The sequence below is a fragment of the Arvicola amphibius genome, chromosome 2, assembly GCF_903992535.2.
Source record: "Arvicola amphibius chromosome 2, mArvAmp1.2, whole genome shotgun sequence".
NCBI lineage: Eukaryota > Metazoa > Chordata > Mammalia > Rodentia > Cricetidae > Arvicola > Arvicola amphibius.
This window is the reverse complement of record NC_052048.2, coordinates 189,033,187-189,055,395: the sequence shown is the minus strand read 5'-3', so window position 1 is coordinate 189,055,395 and position 22,209 is coordinate 189,033,187. Positions and strand designations below refer to the sequence as shown.

The 22,209-nt window shown below is 38.2% G+C and overlaps 1 protein-coding gene across 1 annotated transcript; it reads right to left on the bottom strand.

Annotated features, from left to right (window-relative positions):
• Positions 1 to 16,163: 16,163 nt before the first annotated feature.
• Positions 16,164 to 20,329, bottom strand: LOC119807371 (prolactin-inducible protein homolog). The gene is made up of 4 exons (XM_038319398.1): positions 20,235 to 20,329; positions 18,672 to 18,774; positions 16,642 to 16,757; positions 16,164 to 16,287 (listed from the first exon to the last, which is right to left on the bottom strand). Exons 1-4 carry the CDS (start codon positions 20,327 to 20,329, stop codon positions 16,164 to 16,166), a joined length of 438 nt encoding a protein of 145 aa, XP_038175326.1.
• Between the last annotated feature and the right edge of the window lie 1,880 nt (positions 20,330 to 22,209).

The window sequence follows — 22,209 nt, the reverse complement described above, 5'->3', positions numbered from 1 at the left end:
TATGATTAGTTTTGTATTCAATTCTGATTTATCCAGAATGAGAATCATGAATCCAGGTTACTTATGGTAAGTTGATTTCCATTCTTTGGTTTTCAGTTTTTGAATGTCTTTGCTACACAGGTGTCTTTCTTGGAGACAAAAGATTATTGAAACTTATTTTTTTTAAATCCAATCAGTTGCTCAGCATATTTTTATTGGTGAGTTAATGTCATTTGCACTTAAAGTTATTATGAAGAGATGTCTGCTCTTTCTCATGATTTTCTTGGTTGTTCTAATTGGTTGGACTATTGATAGTTCTTTTGAACCTTCCATGGTAATGCTGGGACTCTTCTGGTTTGCCGTGTTGACATGATTGATTCTTTCCTGGCTGTCCTCTGATCATCTGCTCCTCTCATGAAATAAATGTATTCCTTTCTGTGTTTTTACTGGCGAGACTGTCTTCTTTTTTCCCCATGTATGACATTCCTTTAAGAACTTTCTACAAATGTTAGTTTAGTTATCATGAATTGCTTTAGCTTCTCTGTCTTGAAATATTCTTATTTCTCTAGTCTGTTTTAATTTGCTTGGTATAATAAATCCGGTTGACAGTTTTTTACCTTCACACTTGAAACATAGTTCTTTACGTTTTCTTGTCCTATAGAGTTGCAGACAACAGATCTGATGTTAGTCTGATGTTTTTGCCCTTGTGTAATAGTTGGCATTTTCTCATTAATAATGCTTATTTTGTTTGTTTTATTTTTACTTTCAATCTGCTATACTGCCTTCTCTTGAATTTATATTTAAGACCAAAGCTGGCAACAGATACGATCACTTGAGAGCACTTCTGATGTTAGTTGCAGGAGAAGAAATTTGTGTACTACACTTTTACCTCTTACAAGTACCAAAAATTTCTAAAATACTTGTTGGATAAAATGGAGCTTAGATAGGCTTCCTTTAGGTTTGAGGGTATCAATAATTAATGATTAAGAATAAAAGAAAAAGGGGCAAAATAGTAAATAACAATAAGAAAAGTGTATATGATAGAGAACTGAAAGGTAGTAGGAAAAATATTATTTTTAGGTAAAGAGAAGCATAACAGCTACGTATATATTTCAGATACAAGTTCAAACAGAGATGAACAATTGAAGTAAAAATTAAATACTAATAATAACAAAATTAAGGTTTAAAATTAAGGTAAAAAGTAAAAATAAAGAATACCCGGAAGGTGAAAAAGAAAGAATTATGCCAATGGTCTATATTTCTTCCTAACTGCAAAGATGTAGTTTCTAATTTATCTTTTTCAGTTTTTTATTTCCTTTTTTGATGTGCCAGGAATTGATTTTTGGGCCTTCCAAATGCCAGGCAAGCACTCTACCACTGAACCATTCCCCATTCCATAATTCATTTTTTTATGTACATACCACTCCCAAAGTTGTTAGGGAGGGGTACTAGTCTAAGAAATCCCAACAAGTAAGGTCAGTGCTTCTTTTTTTTTTTTTTTTTTTTTTTTTTTTTTTTTTCTCATGGTTTATTTTTTTTATATTTAAAAATTTCCATCTCCTTCCCTCCTCCTCCCCCCTCCCTCCCCTCCTAGAGGTTTCAGGGATCACTTTCCTCTGAATTTTCCCCTTTTCATTTCTATATAGCTGGCAGTTTGGGGGTAAATTATCAAGTCTGTGCTGGGCTTCCTTTTATTGATTGAGTGTCTGAGGTAGAGTGGAGATCCTATCTGGGGAAAGTTCTACCGCCAACTTCCTATAGTCATATATATTATGTCCTGGTAGTGACCAGGACGGCTGTGGGGAGGTTGTAAGTAAGAAGACGTCGAATGTGAATGTGAGGGCTGGTGTGTTGGGATCCGAGTGAGTTTGTGTATCTTTCAGCCTCTGATTCCCGTTTCCCAACTTTGCTGTTGTTTGTCAGTGCTACTGTATCAAGTTCTCTGTGTGCTTCCTGTGACCTGGATCCCTTTCTACCCCAGGCAATGGGGTCCTGCAATGTGTGACATATATTTTGGAAGCATGGCTGTTAAGTAGCTCTGTGTCCTTGATAGAGATTTCTGTCGCGTCTAGTCCTGCAGCAGTTCAGTCCCAAGGAAACACACAGAGGCCTACATTAATTATAAACTGCTTGGCCTATAGCTCAGGCTTCTTATTAACTCATTCTTACATCTTAAATTAGCCCATAATTCTTGTCCATGTTAGCAATGTGGCTTGATACCTTTTATCAGTGAGGCATTCTCAACTTGCTTCCTCTGTGTCTGGGTCACGGCTACAAACTGAGTCTTCCCTCTTCCCAGAATTCTCCTGTTCTGGTTGCCCACCTGTATTTCCTGCCTGACTACTGGGCAGTCAGCATTTTGTTAAACCAGCACAACTGACAAACCATTACAGGGTACAAGAGCATTGTCCCACAGCATCAGACTGTTATCCAAAAGCTGTGCCGGTTTATATACTCCCATCAGCTGTGCTTCATGTTTACAGCATGCCTTTGTTTCGCACTCACATTTGGAATTTTTCTTTTGGCAGGAAAGTCAAAGACACAACACATAATACACATTTGAACTTCCAAACGCGCCATGGGCTCTGAGTCATTTTCTAGACAGTGGTGGAAAAGAAGAAAAGTACAGGTCAGCTAGTCAGAGGGACAGCTGGCTGGAGCTGAACTGTGATGGTGGAATAACCTGAAACCTTTCATTAGTTCTACTTTGAGATTTCAGTGTTACTCTGGGAAGAGTTGCTCATTCTGACTTTGGGCACGCTCTCTTCTATGCCAAGTGGTGAGACCCAGTCCTGTCCTCATTCACTAGGATTCTAATATATCTGATTATTATCATTTTTTTGTGAATGCGTTCTGTAAAACAGTGGTGAAGAAACCTTTGGCTGTCTGGGAGACATAGCAGTCATTTGGGGAAAAAGACAAAGTCCATTGTGAAGTTGTCGAAGCCTATTTTACATAGCTTTGAGCACAGAATTCATTTTAGCCTCTTTTATTTTACTACAGAAATACATACAAGACAGGAACACTTCTCCCAGTGGGTATTTTGGTGGCCATGATTTGTGGGAGACCTTCCAATTTTTGGTGTTAAAAGGATTTCACATGTAATAGTCCCTATATATCCAGGTGTTGGGAATACGTTTTCCCTGTCAGGACATATGCCCTTAGCTGGCACAACTTCAGTCTTCCCTTGTATGACAACATTTGATTCAGAAAGAAAATTACATCTGTCAACTCATGAAGTCCACATGCTGCACCCCAACCCTCCACATGCTGCACCCCAACCCTCCCTTGATTTAACATACTCTGATTCCATTTCCTATGTGCGAGATCCAGCGGCTGTTTGAACTCTCTTCCCTTACTTTCATTTCCGCATGCCCCCTCATTTCCTTTCAATTTGATTTCTCCTTATTGTTCCATTCACTGTGCCCCTTTCTTCCTGCTACAGCATGGTTTCTTTATCTTTTACTCTGATATGTCCTGATATATATATATATATATATATATATATATATATATATATGGATATACACTGTTATCTGACCTTCATAAGCTGGTAGGAAATGTTCCCACTTACCAGAGACTTCAATGTTCCAGAACAATTTGGCTTTGGGACATATGCAAGTCGTTTACCTTGCATGAGGATCAAGGGCCTTGATGTTTAGATTGTCCTCAGTACTGACTTTTGATCTGAAGCAAAGGAAGTTTAAGGGGGAAGAGTTAAAGAGTATCAATACAGAGAAGGCAGCCTGGAGTTGACCATGAAGCAAAATAAGCAATTCCCAGGATCCTATGTGCTTGGACTACCAAGTATTTCCTCTTAGCTATCAGGATGCACCTGATGCTTAGCAAGTTCTCTGTTGTTTATGTGTCAAATTCAACTTCAGCCCCCATTGAGTGTAAGAACTGATATTTTCTCTGGAGTGAATGACTGGAGTTTAAAGGTGTTTTTAAAAGTTGTCATATGTTACATTTTCCATCTAATGGAGTGGAACTGTGTGTGTGTGTGGGGGGGGTGTGTGCGTGTGCGTGTGGGGGTGTGGGTGTGGGTGTTTGAGTGTATGTGTCTGGGTTTGTTCAACTCATCAGTTGGTTTAAGGTGGGATTACTAAACCCTTGATTTTAGAAATGTGAGGGCCAAAGAATATTGTTGCATTGTGTTTAGGGCATTAGTCCTTTTGCACCTACCCTGAGGCTGAAGATCTCTAAATCAGAATCAAAGAGAATGGTGCAAACCTCTTCAGAAGCAAGAAAGGTTAAAGCAGGAGGCACAGGTTGTCTACTCTGGTGTGGTGATCTGATTATGACAAAGACTGGCAAGCAAATGGAGTTTATAGACCCTACTCTCTGACTTTTGTGTTCTGGCTTTGTGACAGAATTTCTGTCACACTGATTTTTCTTTATAGCACTGGGAGATGTAAGTACCGATACCTGTATCTCTTGCATGAGGTCATGAATCTTTGTGGTACTTTCTGAGTGAAAGATCCGCTTTAGACTTAAAGACGTTTATTGCAAACCTAAAAAACAATCTCAGCTTGAATGTACCTGGCACTGTACTGTGGTTAATATTTAGACATTGTTTTTTTTCAACCAAAAGATATAAAACTTTTACTCAATGATCAGATATAAGGAATGACTTCTACATGGGGTAAACTATCTACTGTGTTCAAAACTGAACAGAGAGACCATTAGGGTATCTTCCCAATACCAGATCAAAAAGCATCATTTTTATTTGTGTAAATATCAGGAACTGTCATATTCTATTATAGCTTTTGAGATATTTAAAACTCTCCTTCTTTTCCATCATGACTTTTTATTTTAATTTTTTACAAAGATTTTTACAAAGATTTATTTTATGTGAGTGAGTGGGTGTGTGTGTCCAGTGTCCACAAAGACCACAAGATGGTATCAGATGCAGTGGAATTTGAATGATGGATAGCTGTGAGCCATCCTGTGTCCTCTAATAGAGCAGCAAGTGCTTTTATCCACTGAAACATATCTCCAGCCCTCAAATGTTCTTTCTTTTTGTACCTCTTCTCTAAAAGGCCAGAGAGAAAGTTAAGGAATTGTTAAAGACAGTGGGCAGGAGGTGAAGAGTTTGAAACAATTAAAACGAAAGTAGACCCAGGAATGTAGGTGGAAACAGTGTGTGTCTGTACTTATTGGGTATAAATAGGTCCCCACATTTGGGGGGGGGTGGTGCATGCTCACCTCATTCCCATATTTATTGCACCAATCAAAGTGTATTGATCTGTACCTTCTTGACTTCCCACCATTGATGTGGAGTCAGGGTTCGAGGTAGGGACATAAGACCAATAGTGTTTCCTGCCCACTGCCACTCAGTCACATTTATCTGCGTTTCATTGCCATTTTCCCTCTCCCAATTTGTTTTCTTTCCTCCTAAATTTTAATCTTGTTTCCTTGGGAAGACCTTTAAGCTCATAGTTCAAGCCCATGCTCACCTATCTTCTTCATGACACTATTATTTTAACTTTAGAACAGAATTTGTAACACATGCATTTCTAACCCAATTTTTCTCGGTTTCAAAGCTTTTTAAATGGAAACACTAAGTAGGGCAGCATTTAGCACAATATCAAAATCATTGAAATTTATTATAATACTTAATTTTTCATGTTAACGCTCAATTATTTACTTACCACCATGCCTTTATCCACATTTTTTTAAAGTTGCAAGTTCTACTAGAAATTTGTTTGTCTTGGGTAAATTTAAACATTAACAATATAAAACATTTTATATGCACAAATGTTGCATAACCTATTTTATTTCATTGTAGCTGATGCTTCTGATGACTATCACCTGGCATTAGCATTTCTAAAACTGTTAAAGGTCCATCCTTGCAACTGGACTTTTTCTGGGACTCTAGTCTCTGTTGCACCCTGTGATTCCTTTATGTCTTTCACTTGTGTGACTCTTGAATTGTAAAGTTTAGCTGCCAGAGCAAGGTACATTCTTATGTAAGAGCACTGAGGTGCAGCTTTTCAATAAGGAACAGCATAAAACAGTTTTAACGTTACCTTCATCAAAAAGACATCTGAGTTCCTGCTAATCCAAATCTAGTGACCAGAGCTCAGGAAAATTTACAAGTACAAAACTTACAATTAACCAGAAAATGTACACTAACTTTAAAAAACAAACATCCATAATTTTCTCAAGAAATAGACATAACCCTTTAGCAAGGCAAACAAGAGTTTTTAAAATCAGAATTAACTTAATATGTTCAAACATTTAGCTTATTATATATACATATATAGGCATATATACATATATACAGATATATATATACGTATACATACGTATATACATAATTTAGTGTTTATAGGTATGAAAAACCACAGAAAACATATTTTACATCCTCTGGCTCTTTTACAACATCTTTTATGACCTAAGAGTTTTTATTTAGCATATCATAAATACAGAAGATCATTCTATCTTTTATTTTTAAAAAAGAAATCAAACTATATGTTTTCATTATATATACCAATCCAACTTCCCACTCCCTTCCTTCTTCCCATTTCCTCCACATTCCTCTCCCAACTACATCTCCATCCAATCCTCAGAGAGGGTAGGGCACATTGCTTTGGGAAGGTCCAAGGCCCTCCCTACTATACCTAGGCTGAGCAAGGTATCCATCCAAAGAAAATAGGTTCCCAAAAAGCCAGTACAAGCAGTAGAGATAAATCCTGGTGCCACTGTCAGTGGCCCCTCAGTCTGCCCCAGCCATATAACTGTCAACCACATTCAGAGGGACTACTTTGGTCCTATACTTGTTTCTTCCCAGTCTGGCTGATGTTGGTAAGCTTCCATTAGCTCAGGTAGACTGATTCAGTAGGTGTACCCATCTTGGTCTTGACCTCTTTGCTCATATTCTCACTCCTCCCACTCTTCAACTGAACTTTGGGAGCTCAGTCCAGTGCTCTGATGCAGGTGCTTGCCTCTGTTTCCATCAGTTACTGGATGAAGGTTCTCTGGTGATATTTAAGATATTCATCACTGACTATAGGGCAAGGCCAGTTCAGGCAACTTCTTCTCTATTGCTATGTTACAACTTTTTCCATACCTTTTTTGACTTTCATATACCGTCTGCAATTTTTAGGTCTGGCTTTTTCTGTTTTTGCTCCTCTGTTGTTGTTGTTGTTGTTATTATTATTATTATTATTATTATAACCTTCTACATTTTCTTGCTTTTTAGACAACATAAAAACATTCATTAAAAACTTTTTTGTCTTTTTTTTCATGTTTTAGACAACATGAAAATTTTTATTAAAGTTTTTTTCTGTGATTTCTTTCAGCAGTCCAGAACATTGCATAGATATAGCATTTTAAGACCAAAACAGAAGAAATAATCTATATTTTAATTAATAATAATTTGTACTGAAAATTTTAAAAAGATTATAATTATTTGTAACCCGTTGGATCTAAATGACTAAAACCCATATTTTTTTTCCCTGTGGAAACAAAAGCATAATTTTCCCGAACATAATGTATCTTTGACTTTTACTTTAAAGTCAATGCTTCCCAACGCGTACAGGTTGTTACAATTTCACATTTTAATTTAAGCAGTATCAGAACAGAAGAGGGTTAAGAATGGAAACTGCAGGCCAGCAGAAGGGACCTTGAGTATTATCACAATGAATAAGAACTTGGCATAGAAGAAAAAGAGGGGAGAAGCTCTGGTGGGCAAAGAGTGTTTCCTTGGCTGCCAGTATTTTTTTTTTTTAAAATAATCCCCCCACTATTTCAGATTCTCTGTTTTACATTCATGCAGTTTTCAACTGCAAGCAGCCAGTTCCCTGCTGACTGTGTACATGTCTCTCCCTCCTTCAAATGCATGTGTGGGTGCATGGCACTCAAGATGCAGAAACAGGGTCTTCGAGGGTGGGAGGTGGAGGAGGCTGTCGCTTGTCTAACCACTGTCCTCCAGCTTGCCTCTGCCAGCCTCTCTTAGCCGCTCTGCTCCTCTTCCTTCTGAAGAGGCATCCCCCTGCCTCTTTCTTTTCCCTATATTCAAGCTCTTCCCTTCTCTCAACAAAATTTACACATGTTTGTGGTATAGGGAAATTTCAAAACAGTCAAAACAGTGGTTAATCAGGCATCTACAAGGATGCTCGAAGCAAAGCAGATATTGTTTAGACACCCTGGTGGGTCACTGACCAGGAGAGGCGCAGTTTCTTGGGAATGTTTATGACTTTGCTGCGCTGTATTCACCACCCTTGTTAGGTTCTGTCTAAAATGCAGTTCTTTTTCAAAATGGAGTTTGTTCTGCTCCTTCACATTGAAGGTCAGGACTCAAGTGCTCTTGTATGGATAGTCAGAGAGAGCATAAGGGCCAAGTGCTTGGAGTCTATTTCTAGGCAATACCTACATCCGACAGTATAAAGTAAAGCAGGGTCAGAATAAAACATCGCAGTCCTGGTTACCTGGTGAGTGTGGGCACCTGGGCTAGTGAAACAACATTTCTTTGTTCCCAGTCAGCATTCCACAGTGGAGATTTATGAGTTTACAGTTTACCTTGGTGAAATCCTTTTAACTTTTCCTTATACAATTATCTAAAATTCTCCAAAGCTCTCTTCCTTCCAAAAGTTGAAATAGCAGAAGGATTTGAAACCCCAAGATCAACAAAAGGTGTTGGCATAACTGGATGTCAACCTGTAGAAGAATGAAAATAGATCCATATCTATTGCCATGCACAAAACTCAAGTCCAAATGAATTAAAAACCTCAATATAAATCCAACCCCACTGAACATGATAGAAGAGAAAGTGGGAAGTAGACTGCAACACATGGGCACAGGAGACCACTTCCTAACTATAACCCCAGTAGCGCAGACAATAAGAGCAACAATGAATAAATGGGACCTCCTGAAACTGAGATGCTTCTGTAAAGAAAAGACACAGTCAATAAGACAAAAGGCAGCCTACTGAATGGTAAAAGATCTTCATCCAACACCATATCACACAAAGGACTGATATCCAAAGCATATAAATAACTCAAGAAATTGGACATTAAAATTTTAAATAACCCAATTAAAAATGGTGTACTGAACTAAACAGAGAATTCTCAACAGAAGAATTTTAAATGGCCAAAAGATACTTAAGGACATGTTCAACTTCCTTAGATATCAGGGAAATGCAGATCAAAACAACTCTGAGATACCATCTTACACCTGCCAGAATGGCTAAGATCAAAAACACCAATGGTAGCTTATGCTGGAGAGAATGTGGAGTAAGGGGAACACTCCTCCATTGCTGGTGGGAATGCAAACTTGTGCAACCACTTTAGAAATCAGTATGGTGGTTTCTCAGAAAAATGGGAATCAACCTACCTCAGGATCCAGCAATACCACTCTTGGGCATATACCCAAAAGATGCTCAATCATACCACAAAAACATTTGTTGAGCTATGTTCATAGTAGCATTATCTGTAATACCCCAAACCTGAAAACAACCTAGATGCCCCTCAACTGAAGAATGGATATAGAAAATGTGACACATTTACACATTAGAGTATCACTCATTTGTACAGAACAATGACATCTTGAATTTTGCATGCAAATGGATGGAATTAGAAAACACTGTCATGAGTGAGGTAACCCAGACCCCCCAAAATGAATATGGTATGTACTCACTCATAAGTGGATACTAGCTATAAACAAAGGACAAAGAGCCTATAGTTCATGATCCTAGAGAAGCTAAGTAATAAGGTGAACCCAAAGAAAAACATATATAGACCAACCTAGAAATTGGAAACAGACAAGATTGCCTGACAAAATTTGGGAGCATGGGGGCAGGGGGTAAAAGGAAGCAGAGAAGGGGAGGGTTAAGGAGAACTTGAGAGTGTGAGATAGTCGAGATGGAGGAAGGACAGATATGAGAGCAAGGAAAGATATATCTTGATTGAGGGAGCCATGGTGGGGTTAGCAAGAAACATGGCTCTAGAAAAATTCCCAGGAATCCACAAGGATGACCCCAGCTAAGACCCTAAGCAATAGAGGAGAGGGTGCCCGAACTGGCCTGGCCCTGTAGTCAGACTGATGATTATCTTAAATATCACCATAGAACCTTTGTCCAACAACAGATGGAAACAGAGGCAGAGACCCATATCAGAGCACTGGACTGAGCTCCCAAGATCCAATTGAAGAGCGGAAGGAGTGAGAATATGAGCAAGGAAGTCAAGACCATGAGGGGTTCACCCACTGAGACAGTTTGCCTGAGCTAATGGGAGCTCACCAACTTCAACTAGACTGGAAGTGAACAAGCATGGGATCAAACTAGTCCCTCTGAATGTGGTTGATAGTTGGGGCAGACTGAGGGGCCACTGGCAGTGGCACTGGGATTTGTCTCTACTGCATGTACTGGCTTTTTGGGATCCTATGCTCTTTGGATGTATACTTTGCTCAACCTAGATGTAGTAGGGAGGGCCTTGGACTTTCCACAGGGCAGGGTGCCTTGCCCTCTCTTATGATTGGAGGGGGAAAGGGTAGGAGGGTGAGTAGAGGGAGTGGGAGGAGGGGGAGTTGGAATTTGGATTGGTATTTTTTAAGGTAATAAAATAAAATAAAGTAATAAAAAGAAATCTATGAAAACCCAAATGAAAGAATGAGGGAAATGAATAAAGCAGTGTAACACATGAATGTGTAAAAAGAATCAATAAAGACAACCCCGAATTGAGAGAAAAAAGAAACCCCAATAGTGTCCTAATTCTATGATGTGGATCAACCCAACTTTACAGTTACAGTGATTCATCTCAATATTTTCATTCAGTTCACTGTTCTTTAAGCCTGAGATAGGGAGCACCAAAAGTTCTAGGTAATGAAAGTATGATTCTCAACTCAAATCCTCTTGGCGCCATTCCCTGTGTTGTCCAGTACTCTGTCTCTCTTACAGAAATGTCGTCCCTTGGCAGGTAAAATTCCCATCTAAACCTTAATGGATTCCTCACCATTTAGTAGCGTCTCCTTTTGCACATGATTCTGGGTACAACTAATGGACTCTGATTTCCCCCTGTGAGTCAAGACTTCCCTCTTGTCAAAAGTATCAGAACATGGTAGTACATACCACCTTAAAGCCTAGCACTCAGGAGGCAAGTGGATCTTTGTGAGTTCAAGGACAGCGTGGTTTAAAAATAAGTTTCAGGACAGCAAGAGATGTTACAGAGAAACCATATTTGAACAACCGGCGAAAAGTCTTAGAACACTCTGTATACCATTTTCCCCTTTAGGAATTAGAATCTGATATTTAATATCCTTTTTGGTCATATACGTAGGGAACAGAATTATCACATGAGGAAACTTGGGTAAAGGAACAGGTATAGAAGAGGTGCATATGATCAAGTTTCTGCACTTTTTATTTTGTTTAAACAAAACCTGCTCCAGTTGTAAGTCAACAGAGCCATGCATATTATAGTTGATGAAGATGTTGGTCTTTACATTACAATTTAGATGATTGTTCTGTGGGCAATTGATTAGTTTTGATTTTGTTATTTGAGTCAAGACATCCACTCTGTCACAAGGGGAGTCTTGAAAGTGCATTCCTTTGCATCTACACACCAAGTTTTAAATTAGAGAGGAATCATACCCTATCCATAGTTTATCCTCAGAATACAGGCAAGGCTCACCTCTCTTCCATATGTCTCATGTTGATGAAGTTGAGGAGACTATAAACCTAGGCAGAAAAGTCAGTTTGAACAGAAATGTTTGTTACCTAGTCATTTGGTATCAGGAATAGGCTTGCAAAGCTACAATGCTGCCTCAGAGTTTAGAAAAGTGAAACTCAGCCACAAATAGTGAGTGAGAATCCAATATGTGTCCCCACCAAGTAGGAACATAGCTCTAGGAAGGTGGTATGGAAAAAGGGGTGCCTTACCAAATGATCTGGCTATGGGAAGTCTTCATAATTAAGCACACAATCAGGAGACGCATAACAGCTTTGGGCTGGTAGAGAACTTGAAGAGAAGGCATGCTGCAAGAGTTGACACTCCTGAGTCTTGACCACCTGGAACCCAGATCTCTCCTTATAATTACAGCAGACAATGAAGCAGATGGGCAGCTCCACCCAGCTAAATTTGTCATATGTTGGGATCCCTTCCATTGTGACCTTGCTTATTCTTCTGTAGCAAAGCTCAGTATTCAGTTGGAACTTCAAATTAGATTGTAGCGAATGAGAAATGAATTTTTATTTTTCTGCTTGTATGTGATTAGAATGTTCTTAGATTAAGAAGATGGATCCAGATCTAATTTCTCTAAATAAGATTTGTTCTTTTTTATCCTTTGCTTCCTAACCTGCTCTTACTATGAAGATATGTAAATTTTAATTATTTCTTTTTGTCTTCTGGATACCATAAAATTTCATATTCCTGGTAACTCAGAGAACCCCAACTGAAATTTTTTTTTTTTTTATACTTAAGCGATGACTCAGCATTTTATTATTCTCAATTCCCCTTACTTGTGTCTTTACGTATAATAATGGGTCTAGAGAACTACACCCAAATTCCTTAAATGATTGTTTATGAATGTTTGTTTACATTTAAAAGGGGATATGCTATAGAGATTTGCATTGGTAAAGATCTTGGTTTATTGATACAAATTTAAGGTCAGTTTTGTTATATGTATATTTCTGCTCTTGATTAAGGTATTATACTTGTGCAGCTCATTGAAAAATGTAATGTATGATTAAGAAATACAGGTTAATAGATAATCCTTTATAATAGTCAAGCTTTCAGTCATGTTAGTTAGGTTTTATATATAAAAATCTTCAAATCTTTCAGAGACCTTCAAAATATGGTATTTAAAATGTTTTAAGAACTTAGACTTTTCATGACAATGAGACACATCTGCTCTTGGCAACACCAATTACTTCAAGAGGAGGATGGACATCAAAAAAGTTCTTTATGGAGTTTGTTAGCCACTTAGGCAATAAACTGCTCTTCACTAGATTGCTAGATGTAATGCATTATAAACTGGACATGCAGGACCCACAAGAAATGACTGCTAAAATTGCCTAAAGAAGGTAAGACAGTCCTTTGGGGTTTCTGCTTCATAAAAGAATCTTCCAGACATTTTTTAGGACACCCCAAAAAAGTGGCTGACATATGGCCTATATGGGAAGAACTGTTTTTCAAATTTTCTGCTTCTTGGAAAAGTCTGCTGGACACTAAGGGCCTGTAGGCTAAAAGTGGATGCCCCAACAGTACAGAAGAACTTTGGGAGACTGTCCAGGCAGAAGGATGTCTCTGTCAATTATACAGTTTTGAAAGATACTTATAAAGTACTTCCTGTAACTTAGTCAAAATTATATCCTCCTGGGGTCTTTGATGGAGTTAAAAATTATGTAGTTATAGTTTTCCTTAGTTATGATAAAAGATAAAGTAGATATAAATATTATAACTATAATTCTTGCTTAATACCTGTTTTGTTATATGTAATTTTACTAAGTCAAAGTTAAGACCTTCCTTTTAACTTAAACAGAACAGGGGAAATGGTACGAGAAGACCTTCTGTCTATGTGTTGCTTTTATTGGTTAATGAATAATGAAGCTGTCTTGACCTGTTATAGGGCAGAGTAGAGCTAGGTGGGGAAAGCTAAACTGAATGCTGGAAGAAAGATGATGGAGTCACGAGATGCCATGTACACGCCAGAGGTGAAAGAAGTGAGCTGCCAACTGGAACCTTGCAGATAGGCCACAGTTTTATGGTAAAATATAAAATAATGGAAATGTGTTAATTCTAGATGTAAGGGATAGGGAGCAATATGTTCAAGCTATTGGCCAAACAGTATTACAAATAATATAGTTTCTGAGTGGTTATTTTGGTTCTGGGGAGCCAAAAACGAACAAGCGGTCTTCTCCAAACACTGTAGGATATGATAAGTCTTCTCTTGCATGCAGAGTAAGTTTCTTGAAAATTCAAAGCATTTATTTATGAAGAAGTCACATGTGAATATGAAGTACATGTATATTAAATATATTTTCAACTATATCATCAGAGAGCAGTAACTTAGACAGCTTAGTTTCTTGTGTATTGGTTCTTCCAGAAGTCTTGGGTTCATCTTAAAGGACTCTGGATAGCTAGAGCATGGTGAGCATGGCTCTGGGAGGCCATATTTAATTTTCCTTTTTGTTGCATTGGTGATTGAATTTAGGTACTCCCAAATGCCGGACAACTATGCCTCCACAGCACTATATCCCTAACCTATATTTCCTTTTGTTATGTACATATAACTTCTTAAAGGTGTTGGGGAAGTAGCCTAAAAATTCAACCAAGTTAGGGCAATGTTTCTTTTTGAGGTTTCTGTTTACAGAAGACCACTTCGCACTGAAATTCCCCTTTCTCATTTCCCTATTGCTAGCAGTTTGGGGGTAGATTAGCAAGCCTTTGCTGGGCTTCCTTTGATTAACTGAGTCTCTGAGGTTGAGTGGAGCTCCTATCTGCCCATATTGTCTTTGTCTGTACTTAGGTTACTAAGTTCTACTTCCATTTTCCTATGGTCATAGATCTTTATCTCTTCTCATGTATGTATGTATGTATGTATGTATGTATGTATGTATCTATCATCTATCTATCTATCTATCTATCATCTATCTATCATCTATCTATCTATCTATCTATCATCTATCTATCTATCTATATCTATCTATCTATCTATCATCTATCTATCTATCTCTACCATCTATCTTCATTTCTATCTATCTATCTATCTATCTATCTATCTATCTATCTATCTATCTATCTATCATCTATCTATCTATCTCTACCATCTATCTTCATTTCTATCTATCTATCTATCTATCTATCTATCTATCTATCTATCTATCTATCTATCTATCATCTATCTATCTATCATCTCTCTCTCTATCTATATATCTATCTTCATCATCATCATTCTCTCTCTCTCTCTCTCTCTCTCTCTCTCTCTCTCTCTCTCTCTCTCTCTCTCTCTCTCTCTCTCTCTCTCTCATAGTTTCCTGGCAGTCATGAGGTTGGGTATGAGGAGGATATGGGGTGGTGGCGAAAGAAGAAAGTGGTGTGTGAATGTGACGGCTGGTGGGTTGGGATCTAGTTGGGTTTGTGCATCTTTCAGCTACAGACTCTCTTTTCCCAATAGTGCTTCTGTTTGTCTCCACTCTCAGTGCTACTCTATCAAGGTCTCTGTGTACTTTCTGTGACCTGGGTCCCTTTCTCCCCTAGGCAATGGCTGAGAGGGAAAGGGAATAAGGGTTCTGGAATGTATGACATATATTTTGGAAGCATGGTGTTAAGCAGCACTGTATCCTTGATAGAGAATATGTTGGCCCAGGAAACAGAGTACAGAAGTGTCATCTGTCGTCATCACTTCCAATTGTGAGCATCCTGGAAGACTGGAGATATATATATATATATATATATATATATATATATATATATATATATATATAGTATTTGACAGTAATGGCTGTTATCCCAAGGCTTTGCTGATGTATATTCTCCCCCAGTTGTGCTTCAAGTTTCTGATATGCCTTTGTTTCACACTCATATTTGCCATTGCTCAGCTTCTCAAAGTTTCCTTTTGGCAGGAAAGTCAAAGTCACAATACACAAGATGCCTGGGCTTCCAAACGCAACATGAGCTCTGAGTCATTTTCTAGACAGTGGTGGAGAAGAAAAAATGTACAGGTCAGCTAGTCAGAGGGAGAGCTGTGTGGAGTTGAACTGTGATGGTGGAGTAACTTGAAACCTTTTGTTAGTTCTGCTCTGAGATTCAGTGTTACTCTGGAAACAGTTGCTCATTCTCTTTTATGCCAAGTGTGCGACCCATTCCTGTCCTCACTCACTAGGATTTGAATGCTTATTACATCCTTTTGTGTGTGTGTGTGTGTGTGTGTGTGTGTGTGTGTGTGAGAGAGAGTGAGAGAGAGAGAGAGAGAGAGAGAGAGAGAGAGGGAGGGAGCATGTGTGTGTGAATGTGTTCTGGAAAAACAGTGTTAAATCTTTGACTATTTGGTCAGATAAATCAGTCATTTTTTGAACAAAGATACAGATAGTTCAATGAGAAGTTGCAGAAGTTTATTTTTACATAGCTGTTTGAACACAGAGTTCATTTCACCTTCTTGTATTTTAGTGCAGATATATACACAAGAAAGGCACACTTTTCCCACTGGGAACTTTGGACACCACGACCTATGGAAGACCTCCCAGTTTATGGTCTTACAAGGATTTCTTGAGTAACACTCCCCATGTAGGTGGTTACTCGGTGTGTTTCCTCACCTTCAGGACATATGCCCTTAGCTGGCACAACTTCTGCCCTCCCTTGTAGGAAAGTGCTTTCTACAGAAAGAAAAGCAGATCTGTTAGCTCATGAACTCCACATAGCTTCATTCCCCACCCCTCCCTGCTTAACATACTGTGATTCCACTTTCTACATGCAAGGTACTGTAGCTGCTTGAACTCCCTTCCCTTAGTTTCAGCTCTTCTGTCCTCTCATTTGCTGTCAACTTGGTATCTTGTCAGTATTACATGCACTTCCCCCTTTTTATCCTGCTGTCATATTGATTCTTTTATTTATTTATTTATTTATTTATTTATTTATTTATTTATTTATTTATTTATGAATACTCTGATACATCCTGACCTTCACTACTTTCTGACCTTCATGAGCAAGGAGGCAATGTTCCCACTTACCAGAGACTTGGATTTTCCAGAAGAAGTCGTTTGTGGCACATATGCAAGCCGTGTATGTTGCATGAGTACTAATGTACGTGATGTGTGAATTGTCCTTAGTACTGACTCTTACCTGAAGCAAAGTGAGTGGGGGAAGGGTTAAAGAGTGTCAATACAGAGACGGCAGCCTGAGGTTGACCATGAAGCAAAATAAGCATTACCAGGGCAGTATATGCATAAACTACCAAGTATTTCTTGTTAACTATCAGGATGTGCTTAAGATTTAGCAAGTTCTCCGTTGTTTATGTGTCAAGGTCAACTTTAGCCTCTATTGAGTGTAAGAAGGAAAACTACTGATGTTTTCTCTGGCATAGTGAATGACAGAAGTATAAAAGTGTTTTTACAAGTTGTCTATTGCATTTTCCATCTAATGGAGTGGAACTGTGTGTGTGTGTGTGTGTGTGTGTGTGTGTGTGTTTGAGTGCATGTTTCTGGGTTTGTTTAGCTCAACAGCTGGTTTAGGGTAGGTTTATTAAGCTCTTTATTTTAGAAATATGAGGGCCAAAGAATATTGTTGCATTGTGTTGAGGGCATTAGTTTATTTTCACCTGCCCTGAGGTTGAAGATCTCTAAACCCAAGTCAAAGAGAATGGTGCAAACCTTTACAGAAACTAGAGGGGTTAAAGCAGGAGGCACAGGTTGTCTACTCTGGTGTATGACAAAGACTGGCAAACAAATGGAGTTTATAATCCCAGCTCTCTGACTTTCGTGTTCCGGTTTTGTGACAGAGTTCCTGTCACACTGATTTTTCTTTCTGTCACTGGGAAATGAAAGTACCGATACCTGGATCCCTTGCATGAGGTCATGAATCTTTGTACTATCTTAATGAAGGATACCGTTTTTGACTTAAAATAACATGTTCATTGCACAAAGGGAAACTGTCCCAGGTTGAAAATTCTTGTCTGACTATGTTAGATTTCTTTTTTCTTTCATCCAAAAGATATAAAACTTTTAATCAATGGTCATATAAAATGAATGACTTCTTGTACTTGACTTAAGCCATCTTCTGTGCTCAAAACTAAGTAGAGATAATCAGCATATTTGCCCAATTCCAGATCAAATAGCATTTCTAGCACTTATTTTTTAATCCGGGTAACTACCAGGGACTTTTACCCTGTATTTCTATTATGGGTTTTGGCATAACTAAAAGTTTCGTTTCTCTTTTTGGAATAATTTTTAGTTCGTTTTTTTTTTAAAAAATACTTATATATATTGTGTGTATATGTGTGTGTTGTGTGAGCGTATGTGCATATGTTGTGTATGTGTGTATGTGTGTGTGTGTCTGGTGTCCACAAACACCAGAAGATGGTGTTAGATGTTCTAGAACAAGACCCATTTTGGGTTCCCCAAAAAAGCAGCAAGTGCGCTTAACCACTGAATCATATCCTTAGCCCTGGAACTTTCATTTTGTTTGAACATGTTATAAAAGACCAAGGAGAATGTTAAGGAATTGTTTAGGATAGTGAGAAGAAGGTGAACAGTTTGGAACAATTGAAGGAAGAAGTAGACCCAAGAATGAAGGTAGAGAGAGACAATGTGTGTCTGTGCTTATTGGGGGTAAATAGGCCCTCACCCTGAGGGACAGCACAGCCACCTTTCTCCTGTAGTTCCCCTTCCTTCCAGAATATATTTCCTGCATCCTCTTGACTCTCCACCATTGCTGCATGATGTGGAGTCAGGGGAGAGAGGAGGTAGGGACATAAGAGCAATAATGTTTCCTGTTCACTGTCACTCAAATTTATCATTGTCTCATTGTGACTTTCCTTAATTTTTAGGTTTCCAAATGTTTTTCTTTCCTCTTAAACATTCTTCTTGTTTCCTTGTGAAGACCTTTATCCCACAGTTAGAATTCCCCACTCAGCAATCTCCTTCACCAAAGCTATACATACAGAAATGCCTCAAAGGACAGCATTTAGCACAATATTAACTCACTTAAACTTCTTTACTATAATACATTTTTTGTGCTAACTCTCAATTATTCACTTACCGCCATACATTTATTTTCATTGTTTGTAATTGTGATTTTCACTTCAAATTGATTTGCATTGTTCATTGGAGAAATTTTCATCTTTAGTGAAAGTAGATTGCGCCTGTAAGAGTAGAAAATGTAGAAACAAAAAATCACATTAAAGTCCAATGCTCAGATGTTCTTTTCGGGACAGGCAGAGAGAGCACACGAAGCCAACTGTTTGGGAGACACCTGTAAAGTTTAATACTTTACTCTGGAAGGACCTTCAGCATCTGACTTTTCTCAGAGTATTCCATGTTTCTAGCCAATACACGTATCTAACAGGATGAGGTGAATGGAGGCCATAATAATAATAATACAAAGGCACAGTCCTCTACACCCTCTTGAATTGGAGTCTGGGGCTGGCAAAGCTTCTTTCTCTTTGTCTGTTCCTAATCATCATTCCACGGTGGAAATTTACAATTTCACAGTCTACCTCGGTGCACTCATCTTTCTTTTTTCTTTATACAGTTGTCTAAAACTCCCCAAATCTCTCCCCCTTCCCAAAGCTGAAGTAGCAGAAGGATTTGAAACTTTCAGGTTCTCCTTATTCAATCATGTAGATCAACCCAGCTTCATAGTAACAAATGATGATGTACCTCACTATTTTCCTTCGACTTGCTGCTGCTTAGGCCTGAAGGAGGGAACACGCACAGTTATAATTGAGGAAAGTTCAATTTGCAACTCAAATGCTCTTGGCCTCATTTCCTATGTTGCCCAGTCCTCTGCATTCCTTAGCAGGTAAATATCCCCATCTAAACCTCCACGGATTCATTACCATCTGGTAGAGTCTCCTTTCACATATGATTCTGTGTACTGTTAGTGAATTTTGATTCCTTCCTGTAACTAAAGGCTTCCTCTTGTCAAAGGGTTAGGAGCCTTTTTATACATTTTCTCCTTATAGGAATTAGAATTCTTTCCCCTTCAGTCACAGATTTAGAAAATATAGAAACCTTGTGTAAGTATAGAAGGTATATAACCGGTATATAAGAGGGGTATACAATCAAGTTTCTGCAGTTTTTTCTTTTGTTTAAGCAAACCTGATTTAGTTGTCAGGGTCAAAAGCGCCCTGCCTATTGGAGTTGATGAAGATGTTGACTTTTACTGTACAATCTAGATAATTTTCCTGTGAGTAATTGATTAGTTTTGTCTTTGTCGTTATTTGAGTCAAGAGATCTGCTCTGTCACCAGGGAGTCTTGAAAGTGCATTCCTTTGTATCCATATACCAGGTTTAAAATTAGAGATGAAATATACCCTATCCATAGCATATCCCCAAAATACAGCCAAGGCTCACCTTTCTGCTCATACTTCTCGTGGTGATTAAATTGAGGAGACTGTAAACCTAGGCAGAGAAGTCATTTTAAAAGAAACTTTTGTTACCTAGTCATTTGGTATCAGGAATAGGCGTGAGAGGGTACATAATGACTCAGAGTTTAGAAAAGTGAAACTCAGCCACAAATAGTGAGTGAGAATCTGATCTGTGTCCCCACCAAGTAGGAACATATCTCTAGGAAGGTGGTATGGAAAAAGGGGTGCCTTACCAAATGATATGGCCACGGGCAGTCTCCAGAATTAAGCACACAATCAGGAGATGCATAATAGCTCTGGGCTGGTAGAGAACCTGAAGAGAAGGCATGCTGCAAGAGTTTACACTCCTGAGTTCTGACTATCTGGAACCTAGATCTCTCCTTTTATTTACAGCAGGAACACAATGAAGTAGATGGGCAGCTCCACCCAGCTAAATTTGTAGTACGGCGGGATCCCTTCCCTTGTGACCTTGTTTATTCTTCAGAAATAAAGGTCAGTATTCAGTTGGAACTTCAAATTAGATTGTAGTGAATAAGATATGAGTCTTTTCCTGCCTGTATGTGAATAGAATGTTCTTAGATTAAGATGATGGATCCAGTTCCAGTTTCTCTAAATAAGATTTTTTTTTTTATCCTTTGCTTTCTAACCTGCTCTTACTATGATAATATGGAAATTTAAATCATTTCTTTTTCTCTTCGGAATACCATAAAATTTCATATTCCTGGTAACTCCGAGAACCCCAACTAAAAAGTTTTCCATAGTTGAGCTATGACTCAGAACTTTATTATTCTCAACTCCCCTTACTTGTGTCCTTAGGTATAAGGTCTAGAGAACTATGCCCAAATTCTTTAAATGATTGTTTATAAATGTTTGTTTACATTTAAAGAGGGATATGCTATAGAGATTTGAATTGGTAAGGATCTTGATTTATTGATACAAATTTTTTTTCTTTTTTCTTTTTTTGGTTTTTCAAGACAGGGTTTCTCTGCAGCTTTTTTAGAGCCTGTCCTGGAACTAGCTCTTGTAGACCAGGCTGGCCTCGAACTCACAGAGATCCGCCTGCCTCTGCCTCCCGAGTGCTGGGATTAAAGGCGTGCACCACCACTGCTCGGCTATTGATACAAATTTAAGGTCAGTTTTGTTATATGTATATTTCTGCTCTTGATTAAGGTATTGTGTTTGTGCATCTCATTTAGAAATGTAATGTATAATTTAGAATTGCAGGTTAATAGATAATCATTTATAATAGTCAAGCTTATAGTCATGTTAGTCAGGTTTTCTAAATATATAAAGGTATATTTCATTTAGATAGGTATTCTACAAATCTTTCAGAGACCTTCAAAAATGTTTTAAGAACTTAGACTTTTCATGACAATGACACACATCTGCTTCTGTGTCTTCAAGAAGAGAATGGGCATCAAAGAGACTCTTTATAGACTTTGTTAGCTATTTAGAGAAGAAACTGCTTTGCATAGACTGCTTAATGTTATGCATTATAAACTGGACATGCAGAACTGAGAAAAATGAATGCTAAAGCTGTCTAAAGAAGTTAAGTCAGTCCTTCAGGGTTTCTGCTTCATAAAAGAGTCTGCCAGACATTATGCAGGACATAAAAAAAGTGACTGACAAATTGTCAACATAGGCAAAACTGTCATTCAAATTTCCTGCTTCATGGAAAAGTCTGTCAGACACTATGGACCTGTAGACTGAAGATGGGTGCCCCAATGGTAGAGAAGAACTTTGGGTGACTGTCCAGGCAGAAGGATGTCTCTGTCAATTATACAGTTTTGAAAGTTGCTTACAATGTACTTCCTGTAACGTAGGTAAAATTATATCCTCGTGGGGTAAAATATGTAGTTATAGTTTTCCTTAGTTATGATAAAAGATAAAGTAGATATAAATATTGTAACTAAATTCTTGCTTAATACCTGTTTTGTTACATGTAATTTTACTAAGTTAAAGTTAAGACCTTCCTTTTTATTTAAACAGAAAAGGGGAAATGTATGAGAAGACCTTCTGTCTATGTGTTGCTTTTATTGGTTAATGAATAAAGAAGCTGCCTTGGCCTGTGATAGGGCAAAGTAAAGCTAGGTGGGGAAAGCTAAACTGAATGCTGGGAGAAAAAAGGCTGAGTCATGAGATGCCATGTAGCCACCAGAGGGGAAAGAAATGAGCTGTCAACTGGAACCTTGCAGATAGACCACAGCT

Coding starts and splice junctions, on each gene's coding strand:
- LOC119807371 (XM_038319398.1), bottom strand. CDS start 20,329: ATGCCTTCTCTTCAGGTTCTCTACCAGCCCAGAGCTATTATGCATCTC. Junction 16,758..18,671: donor ATGAAAATAAATGTATGGCG/GTAAGTGAATAA, acceptor ACTTTGCTTCAG/GTAAGAGTCAGTACTAAGGA. Junction 16,288..16,641: donor AAAATCCAAGTCTCTGGTAA/GTGGGAACATTG, acceptor TTCTGTAGAAAG/CACTTTCCTACAAGGGAGGG.